Source organism: Arvicola amphibius, chromosome 3 (assembly GCF_903992535.2).
Source record: "Arvicola amphibius chromosome 3, mArvAmp1.2, whole genome shotgun sequence".
Classification (NCBI taxonomy): domain Eukaryota; kingdom Metazoa; phylum Chordata; class Mammalia; order Rodentia; family Cricetidae; genus Arvicola; species Arvicola amphibius.
The window spans coordinates 107,780,927-107,792,500 of NC_052049.1; the positions used below are offsets into that span (position 1 = coordinate 107,780,927).

The following is an 11,574-nucleotide window of genomic DNA, read 5'->3' on the forward strand; positions in this document are numbered from 1 at the left end:
AAAAGACAGGAAGGACCTGGCCATTTGATCTTTCCCCCTACACTTATTCCATTTGTATGAGCTTTGATGTTAGCCAAACTGTATGTAAAGTAACATAAATAAATGTGTATATATATACATATATAATTTGCTACAGATTATACAAATACTAGGCACAAGTTACATTTATATGAACAATTTTAGTGGATAATTTCAATTTACAAAGTACACATACAAACCAATATGGTTAATAAGGTAATTCCTGCAATGATACGTGGGGCACATAGGAAGGACTTGTGCAATTAGTAATATTCTTATAATTTTACATGAATAAAGTATGGTTCTCTGTATAGTATACTACTGATGGTTTAGAGTAAGGCATTAAACTTAAAACCTAGGATCGATTTCTTCTTAATAAGCATTTTAAACACATTTAAAGAAAACAAGCACTCAGACAGTAGTGATGCATGCCTTTAATCCCAGTGCTCAAGAGGCAGAGGCAGGCAGATTTCTGTGATTTAAGGCCAGCCTGATCTATAGAGCAAGTTCCATGACAGCCAGTCTTGAAAAAAACAAAAGGAAGGAAGGAAGGAAGGAAGGAAGGAAGGAAGAAAGAAAGAAAGAAAGAAAGAAAGAAAGAAAGAAAGAAAGAAAGGAAAGGTCTAAAATCTTTTGGTAGAGGATATGTTTATGATTTACCTAGATTGTGGTGACAGTGTTATAAGACTGGAATATGCATGAACTGTTCAAATTATGTATATTAGATAGTCATTGTTCACTCCTCAATAGCACTATTAAGATACATACAAAAAAATTTCATCTCATTAAACCATTTAGGTTCTTTGCTATTCACACCTAATGAATAGCAATGAATTTTAGAGATGGATAGGTCATCTCTAAAATTCATCATTTGAAGTTAGACTAATCAACTGACTTAGCAGAGGTTGGTTCTCTGTCAAGTTCCAAGGCATGCAACTGGACAGATGGCATTAGCAGAGCAGAATACAAAACTGCAGATAGGTCTAAGAGAATTTTGTTAGAAACAGACTCAGCTAATTTAATTAGTTGTTATGAGTCAGCATCCCTGACTGCTAAGAAAGAATCGTCTCCCCAACTCCTGCTACCCAGCATTCTGTTCTGTCTACTCTGCCTACCTAATTTTCTGTTCTCTTAAAGGGCCAAGGCAGTTTTCTTTATTAATAATGAAAGTAACACATAGATACTCCTCCATCAAGTCACAAAGACTTTGCAAGAGATAAATCAGATCTTGTGATGAAAACTAGTCTTTCCTGAGACAGCTTATGAGAGGCAGGGGTGGCAGAAAAAGCACTCACCTGGCTGGTGAAATCCTCAGAATTGTATAATGATATGTTTTAGTATCTTGTCTGCTGATTAACACAGTACTACATTCTAAAACAGGCAATTGATAATGATCAGAAATTCATTTATCTCTAATCCCTGGATGTTTGGAAGTCCAATGTCAGAGGGTAGAAAAGGACAGAAAAATGATAAACTATAGCATTAGAGTCCAAACTCATTCTTATGTTAGGTAGCTATACATATACATATGACAACTAACTTACTTTCATCTTATTAAGCAGTGATCTTGTAAAGTCTCCTCTAGGGTTTCATTTCTTCACAATGTCTCTTTGGAAATTAAATTCCTAACACAATCTTGAGGACATGTTCAATCCATACCTATGTGAGTGTATATAAGTTCTTTAATATAGGTAAACCTACCTGTTTACTAAATTTATTAAAGTTTGTAAATGAAGACAAGATGTAAGTTAGAACATTAAGCTTTCATGAACCAATAACATTAACTTCTAGACATTCTTCAAGCTAACAAAGGAGATGGTAATCGTTGACAAGAGATGGCCAACCAGAGATTTAGAAGAGAATAGATATTCTATTGAGGATTTCATTTGATATTTTTTTACAAACTCTTCAACACTCTGTGTTGTTGGGCCCACTTAACAGTTCCTTTTTTTTTGTTTTGTTTTGTTCTTTTTGCCCATCTCATGAAATACCATTGAAGAAATATTTTAAATTATGTGTCTTGTATCTTGAACTCATTGTCAGTTAATAGTTACAAAGGTCTGGATATGGAAGTACAGTGTAGACACAATTGCTACATAAGCCTGAAGACCTGAGTAAGGATCCTCAGAACCCACTAAAAAGCCAGAAATAGTAATATCTCTAATCACAGTAACTCATTGGCAAACAGGAGACAAGAAAGAAGAAACTAGAGAGGCTAGTGGGACCAGCCAGCCTTGCATTGTCCAACCAAAGAGACATTGTCTTGAGAATGTGGAAAGGCAAGGAACCACTCCTGAAGGTTGTTCTCTGAGGTCTACATACACATCATGGACCACCCATGCTCATACACACACACACACACACACACACACACACACAGAGAGAGAGAGAGAGAGAGAGAGAGAGAGAGAGAGAGAGAGAGAGAGAGAGAGAGAGAGAGCGAGAAGCAAGGGCCTGAGTTTTCTTCTTTAAATATTAGAGAGAACAAAACACTCAATGATTGTACTAGCATGTGAGTCATCAAAGCAATCAAAGAACTTTTAGCTACTAATGGAAGAGAGAAATGTCACAGTCCAGAGAAAACTCTAATGGACATATTTGATTGATAGAAATAACTTCCAGGAGGATAGCAAAGAAATAGGTTGTGGTGGACAGCATAAGTCAGTGTCAAATTGCTAAGTGTCTAACTCTTATAATAAATACATTAGGATGCAATATATATCCATGTATGTATTAAAAAAACATATTTCTACTGTATAATTTAATGTGTTTAGTATATTCATGGCAGAAACTCTTTATGTTCATATGAATTGGTCTAATCTTGACTGATAATTGTGGCTATCCATGCCTGGTTAATTTCTTTAACATGCTTCAGACTCCATCTGCCACACTTCCCTTTGTCCCAGCATTCTGTTCTCTCTACCTCAACTACCTAATTTCTACCCTATCAAAAGGCCAAGGAAGTTTCTTTATTCAACCAATGAGAGCAACACATAGACAGAAAAGCCTCTTACACTAACTCACAATGAAACACCTCTCATGACTTCAGGCATCTTTACTGAGTGTTGAAGAAGGGGGGGGGGGGCTGCCTTTGGTCCCGGCTGCCATACTAGCTTACATCCGAAATAATCACACAAAAACTGTATTCACTTAAACACTGCCTGGCCCATTATCTCTAGTCTCTTATTGGCTAAATCTCACATCTTGATCTAACCCATTTCTAATAATTTGTATGTCACCACGAAGTCTCTCTCAAGCAGAAGCAGGAAAACCATGACATCTGCCACACTGCCCTTCTTCCTAGCATTTCATTGGGTCTACTCCACCTACCTAAGTTCTGCCCTATCAAAAGGCCAAGGCAGTTTCTTTATTCAACCAATGAAAGCAACGCATAAACAGAAGGAACTCCTACACAAACCGAGTGCCCCATTTTATAGACAAAGTACACCATAATCGTTGAATGGACACTTGACTGGCTTCCAACCATGGAACTTTTCAATATACTCATATACAAATTTTTTTATGTCAGTATATTTATAGTTTTGAGATTATATTTCCAGCACTTAAATTGTTAGGTACATGTTAATACAACATTTTTTTTTATTTTTAAAGCAATGTTGTTTTCTAAATATTACACATAATTTTAAAATTATAGAAAAAATGTGTGAGAATGATCATTTCTTTTCTCCCTTAATTATACTTACTGTCTTTTTATTGTAACTTTTCCACTTTATGTGAAATGTTTTTTACATTATGGTTTTAATGTGAAGCATCTTAACAATAGCAATAACAGAGATTTTCAGGTGGTTATTGACCATGTGTGCATCACACGGAGGAATGACTATTCACAGTTTCTGAACATTATAAATAGTATCATTTGTCATTTTAATAATTACGATGTGTAGATTCTTTATGTACACTTTCTATAATTTTCCACATATATATCTTGAGGTTTTTTGCATTCCATGTTTCATCTTTTCAAGGTATATGTTGTGTCTTTTGAAGCACTTTTAAATTTTCAATAATTATCAGCTTACTAATATTGTATGGTTGTCTTTACTTTGCCATCTTACATAAGAACTATTACCAATTCCAAGCTTTCAAAGATTTAGTCTTGTGATTTATTATTATAAATCAGCTTTTATGTTTATTCCAGTACCCATTTTTAAATAACTTTATTAATTAAAAGGAATTATCTAATTATATCAGTACCATATGTTGAAAAAATTGCTATCTCTGCTGAAATGTCATAAAATCTTTATATTGAATTATTCCTTTATAGATGTCTGTTTTAGAACATTAATTTCATTTCATATATACCTGTGTTTAAGTCAATCTGATATCATCTTGATACTGTAACACTTAAACAATTTCCATGTAGGAAAAAGTAAGATCTCCCACTTTATTCCAGTCTTTCAAATTTGCTCTGATGTTCCTGGGCATTCTGTGGTCTATGTATTAGTATCTACAATAACACAGTTCTGATTTCACAACTATTGCACTGAATTTATATGACATTTTAGAAGTTTTTCCATATTTATGATGCTTAAACTTTGAATTCCACTTACTTAGTTCTATAATTCCTCTCAATCACTTATGGTTCTAAGTATAATGTCTTACATTTCTATCACTTACTCATAAAAATTTTGTAAGGACATGAAAATTTTAAGAAACTGTGCTTGATCTGAAGCTGGTTATGTCACTGGGTTCAATAACTATTATAATATCAAAAGCTAGTTGAAATCAGAAACCTTTGCAAAAGTGTAAACCACAAAATGTTCCTAGCAGCTAGCCCCTGTGGAAACCCAGCTTTGTGGTCTAGACAAAAACAGACATAACTGCTCAGGGGAGGGTGGGGACATGCACAAAAGCAAAAGTAGCTACTTACAGGGGGAAGAGGGTGTGCAGAAGTAGTTCACCTCCTGTATCTAGCAAAACCAATTGCCTTGACCCTGACTTGACCTGGCTTGCGGTTTTTGCCTATATATGTCAACCCCAAATGAGGAACACACATGCTGCATCACATAGGGGAACTGCTCGTAGCTAGCTGGACCGTATGCACAAAGAAATAAACCTTGCTTTTGCACTCTGGACTTGACTGGGTCCAGTGGTCTCTCTCTGGGGGTCTCAACTTGGGCACAACAAATTTTACAAGTTTTTAATAAGTTTTATGATTCTTGAGCTTTCTTATTGATCTTGTCTGCCACAGTCTCACTGACTTTGTATACCAGTTTAATAGATATACGACTGGGTTAGAATTGTCTGTATAGGACATTGTTGTTAATAAGACTACATTTGCTTTCCACATAAAATGGTTTTCTTTTTATTTCCTCTATTAGTTGCCAGAAATAAAACTTCTGACTCAATATTGAATGAAAGTGCAAGAAACTTTCATTTTACTTGGAAATGAAGTTACCAGCTGTATTAGTTAGGTTCTCTTGTGCATGTTATCCATATCTGAATATGAAATCTCCATAGAGTGGATGAGCATCTTATAAGTAAGGTGTTTAGAGTCCAGAGGAAACAAAATCAAAATAATCATATCTACTCCTCAGAGATTTGGGACCAAGTACAAACATACTGCTCTGTGATAGAACACAGATGGATGTACATGCCTACCTGCTGTTTGTTTGCATGTTCCATATTTTTAAAATTGATTTTATTGAGCTATGTATTTTTTCTGCTTCCCTCTCTTCCTATCCCCTCTCCTTCTACCTCTACCATGGTCTCCTTGCTACCAATTTACTCAGGAGATCTTGTCTTTTCCTACTTTCCATGTACATTAGATCCGTGTATGCTAGGTCCTCTTTGTTGTCTAGGTTCTCTAGGATTGTGAATTGTCAACTGTTCTCTTTATTTATGTCTAAAAGCCACTTATGAATAAGTACATATGATATTTGTCTTTCTGGGTGTGGGTTATCTCACTCAACGTGATGTTTTCTAGATCCATCTGTTTGCCCGCAAATTTCAAGATGTCTTTATTTTTTCTGCTGTCTAATACTCCATTGTGTAAACGTACCATATTTTCTTTATTCATTCTTCAGCCAAGGGGCATTTAAGTTGTATTCAGGTTCTGGATATGATAAACAATGCTGTTATGAAAAGAGTTGAGCACATGTCCTTGTGGTGCAATTGAACATCCTTTGGGTGTATACCCAAAAGTGGTATTGCTGGGTCTTGAGGTATGCAGAAAATTCCCCATTTTCTGAGAAATTGCAATACTGAAATCCAAAGCAGCTATACCAGTTTGCACTCCCATGAGTAATGGAGGAGTGCTCTCTTTACCACACATCCTCCCCAGCAGAATTTGTCATCAGTGCTTTTATTTGTGGCCATTCTTAAAGGTTAAGATGAAATCTCAGTTGTTTTGATTTGCATTTTTCTGATGATGGATAAGGATGTTGAGCATCTCCACGATTTTTGGCCATTTAACAATCATATGTTATTGTCAGAGAACTTGAAATATCTGTCCCAAAAGATTTAAATTCTATATTACACTTCAATGTATAGATAGAGAATAAACATATGACTCCTATTTTTTTCACTTCATAAATAGAACTCTCAGGAAGAAATGGCAGAAGGCAATCAGTCCATAGTGACTGAGTTCATCCTTTCTGGGTTAACAGACAAACCAGAGCTGCAACTCTCACTGTTCCTGCTCTTCCTTGGAATCTACCTGTTTACAGTGCTGGGGAACCTGGGAATGATCATCCTGATCCTGCTCAGCTCCCACCTGCATACTCCCATGTACTTCTTCCTTAGCAGTCTGTCCTTCATTGACCTCTGTTACTCCACTGTCATCACTCCCAAAATGCTGGTGAACTTTGTGGCAAAAAAGAATGTCATCTCCTACCAGGAATGTATGACTCAGCTCTATTTCTTCATTGCTTTCATTATTTCTGAGGGCCACATGTTGTCTGCAATGGCGTATGACCGCTATGTTGCCATTTGTAATCCCTTGCTCTACAATGTCACTATGTCTTACCAAATCTGTTCCTGGATGGTAGGTGGGGTGTACAGCATGGGTTTTATCGGTGCAACAATTCATACTCTTTGCATGCTAAAAGTGGTTTTCTGTAAGGCTAATAAAATAAACCATTACTTCTGTGATCTTTTCCCATTGATGGAGCTTGCCTGCTCTAGTACTTTTGTCAATGAAATAGTACTAATATGCCTCAGTGCTTTCAATATCTTTATTCCATCCCTGGCCATCCTGGGTTCTTACATCTTCATCATTGCTAGCATCCTCCGTATCAAATCCACTGAGGGCAGATTCAAAGCCTTCAGCACCTGCAGCTCCCATTTCTCTGCTGTTGCTGTCTTCTTTGGTTCTGCTGCATTTATGTACTTACAGCCATCATCAGTGAATTCAATGGACCAAGGCAAAGTGTCCTCTGTCTTTTATACAACTGTTGTGCCCATGTTGAATCCCATGATCTACAGCCTGAGGAACAGGGATGTCAAACTTGCTCTAAATAAGTTATTTCAAAAAAAATAAGTTCCATAAGTAAAAGAATATTCACCATAACAAAAAATACCATATCTAGGGGCTTTGTTTAGGAAAGAATCCAGAGACAACAATGTGTGTTCATCCATGAGAGTACTGTTATTATTTGATTGTTTTTCTGGGAAAAAAGGGGGTGGTTTCAGGGAGGAATGAATTAATAACTTCTTATACCTGGATAAGATAATTCTTGAATATTCCAGAGTTTGCCTATAGAGAGTAACCTATAAAATCTATAAATGTATTTTTAAATCCATCAAAGCATTTTATGGTTCCTTTTGTTTTATATGTATGGAATGTGTTCGTTAGCTAAAATTACTTACCTGGTAACTAAACACTTTTGATCATATCTTTTTATATCCTCAGTATCTTGCTTATCTGGAATTTTTTAATGAACTATACTGCCCAACTACTGAAAGTTTCACACACACACACACACACACACACACACACACACACTAGTTCTTTGAATTTTTTATGCTTTTACATATCCTCCTTTGTATTGCCAGATCCACTCTTTTTCTCTACACACCCAACGCATGTCCTTTTATTTGTTTTAAAAATGTATCAAAAGCAAATTGTGTTTGTTGACTGTTTTATTGGAGTATGGTCTGCTTACCAGGGACTACACTGTCAGTTAACTGACTCCCCGAAGCAATCAATTTCCAATATTCCTTCAGCTGGGGTAGAGCTTCATCCCTACTCCTCCTGTCTGTGCTGGGGTTTGGGCTGGCCTGGGTTTTGTGCATGTTCTTACAAACACAGCTTTTCTGGTATATCCAAAAGAGAAAGTTTTCTTGTAGTCACTCACCACATCTGGCTCTTACTATTTTTTTCCTGTGTCCTGTAAGGAATTCTGAGACTTGATAGAGGGGCAGAGTGTGTTTTATATGTTCCTATGAAGGGTGAGCAAGCTCTTTATTCTCACACCTTGTGAGTTTCTATTTTAATCAGTATCTACTACATATAGATGTTTCTCTGCTGAGAGTTGAAAGCTTGCTTAATATAATGGTGTAATGGTAAGACAATTGGAGCTGATGCCAATGTAGCAGAATAATAGTATTAGATTATTATTATTATTATTATTATTATTATTATTATTATTATTATCAAAGCCAAGGATCTGTCTAGTCATAGGTTGGTTCCTATCCTGATAAGGCAGCCAGGTAAAAGTTTCGTTTTGTGGCATGATTGTTAAAATGAACAGGAAAGTGATTCATTACATCCATGATGTTCATGCTACTGTTGCTCCAATGAGTATGTCTTGACAAGTCAAACATGCATCACTGAATTTATAATCAGCAGACTTTTAATGTTTGAAGATCTTTGGGAACTAGCTGAATAACAATTCTAAAAGAATTCTAAAAGTAAGCTATCTTTGTCACTGGGTTTTTTATTTGTTAATTTGTGATGTATAATAGAGTCATTGGATTTATAGGGCAAATCCATTTTAATTAATACATGATATGTGAAAGTTTATACAGAAGGAGGTAAGTTTCTTTGTTAATATTTCAAATTATATTTGGTCATTTTATTTTTATATAAGTGTTTTGCTTGTATATACATATATACAACACATATGATTTATGGGAAGTCAGATCCTATTGTACTGAAGTTATGAGTGGTTGTGAACTACGATATGAGTTCGAGAAATCCAATCTGGTTCTTCTGCAAGAGTAACAGGTGTTCTTAACTACCGAGTCATCTCTTCAGTTCCAAAGTCCATAAGCTTCTAAATGATATTTTAAAGAGCTCTTTGATAGTACTTATCTCTCTCAGTACTCTCTCCTCTATCCTGCCTTCTCCTCTCCTGCCATTATTTAACAGTAACAGTTTCCTAATTCTTCTTCAAACTTTAAACAACTGATTTCTATATCTTCTCTATGTCCCCTTAGGAATTCTTCGATATCTATTGATATTCTAAATGAAATACACATATCTGAAGATTCAAAGCTAACATCCTCAATTGAGAAAAAAGTAAGATATTTGCCTTTCTGTGCGTGTGTTATTGCACTCAGAATCTACCAGAGAATTTCATAAATTAGTTTTTCTTTATAGTTGAATATTTCACTGTATAACTGTACTTCACTTCATTATTGATTCATCTGTAATCAATAATGGATATCTAGGCCATTTCCAGTTTCTGGCTATTAGAAATAGAGCATCAATAAACATGGAAGAGCAAGTAATTCTATAGTAGGACATTAAATCCTATAGCTATATGTCTAAGAGTGGTATAGCCAGATCATGTGGTGGATACATTTCTGGCTTTGTGAAGAACCTCTACATTGATTGTGGCACTACATTTTGTACTCCTACCAGCAATGTATGTGTTACCATATTCCACATTCCTGTCAGCATTTGTTGTCAATTTTTCTTTACCTAGCCATTGTAACTAGGGTGAGATGAAATCTCAAGGAATTTTAATTTGCATTTCTTTGATGGCTTGATCCTTTTAAAAATATGTCTAGGTCACTTGTATTTCATCTCTCAAGATTTTAAAATTTGGCTGGCTTATTTAAGTTTAATTTGTATACAATCATCTGTAAATTGTTCATACAACAGTGTCCTATTCTTATTAATCGCATATGATTCACTTTTGAAATTCTCATTGCTAATTTACTAATTTCATTACATTTCATTTCAAAAAATATGGTTGTCACTATCCACTGTCCAATTACTTATCAACCATGTTGTTGAAAGTAGTGTTTTCGGAATATCCCACCCACACCCTTAGAAATGATTACAAAATTTATTTTATATTTAATTCTCCAATTTCTACTCACTTCCAAAGTTACTTAAGACCTGTTTGTCCTCATCTCCTTCATTAAAATTAAATATCAAATTGTCTTTAAAATGATAATATAACATAAAAATAATAAACCATAATAACAATTACAAATTATTATTTGTTTATAAAAGCCTTAAATTAGCAGGAAAATATTGCCATCATGGCCTCAAAAATTTTGGTTTGTTTTCAGATGAGAAGAACTGTCATAAAGATCCCTAACATATCAGAGAGATTGCTCAGTGGTTAAAATTGCCTGATGTTGAGGCTAATTTGACCCCAGGAACTTCATGTTGTAAGGAAAATACAGCCTGTCACAAATGGTGCTCATACCATTATATGTATATTGTAGAATGCCTACACACACACACACACACACACACACACACACACACAATGAATGAATGAATGAATGAATGAGTGAATGAAAAAGCTAATAAAAAGATTTTTTTTACAACAACGTCTGCTGGTTCTTAGTTTCTAGCCCTTAATATAATGATTTCTACAATTTGAAAACACAGAGAATTGAACCCAAGGGGTTAGAGTAACATACAAAGAAAACCCTAATTGCACTTAACTAGTAGCTCATCCCTAAGGAGAGGGAATCTAGAATGACTTCCTTCAACATATTTGATGACAGCTCTTATACTTTAAAATCTTTGTAAAAGATTTGTAAGACCTTAGGAAGCTGTGAGGAGAATCACAGCAATGGATTTTTCATGTTCATAAGAATTACTCAGAATATGAATTTTCATTGTCATCTCGTAAGTAAAGAAGAGCTGAAGGATTTTACTGTGGACTTCCAGCACCACCAACCTTAAGCGCTATTTCACTGAAGGGATCCTTTTGTTCGATTCTCATCTAGTTTCCAAGTAGAAAGAAAGTGAGTATTTGAGTTCCATGTGCTCTAGCAGGTTCCATGACCAGAATGTTGGAGGATCTCCATGAACCCTGTTCTCAAGACATAATAGAAATTTCATAAATGGCAATTTAAAATATTTCTCATGTATTAAAGCTAGTGTTTCTTACAGGTGTGCCTACTGGTGAGGGATTGTGATATTAACACAAAATGGATCTCAAAGACTACAGTACTTTTCTGAAAAAAATAGCATGAGAAACACAATCTTGTTTTACTAGTTCTATAACACTAAGTGTAAGATACTTTCAAATATTCTTGAATTATAGTGCATAATTTATAAGCCCTATCACAAAATATACTCAGAAATTAACCACAATTCATTAGGTTCATTGTATGTTTCTATCA

The 11,574-nt window shown here is 35.1% G+C and overlaps 1 protein-coding gene across 1 annotated transcript; it reads left to right on the forward strand.

Moving 5' to 3' along the window:
- The first annotated feature begins 6,589 nt into the window (after positions 1-6,589).
- On the forward strand, positions 6,590-7,516 carry LOC119809727 (olfactory receptor 150-like). Its single transcript, XM_038322793.1, has one exon. The coding sequence runs from the start codon at positions 6,590-6,592 to the stop codon at positions 7,514-7,516; it is 927 nt and encodes a 308-aa protein (XP_038178721.1).
- Positions 7,517-11,574: the final 4,058 nt, after the last annotated feature.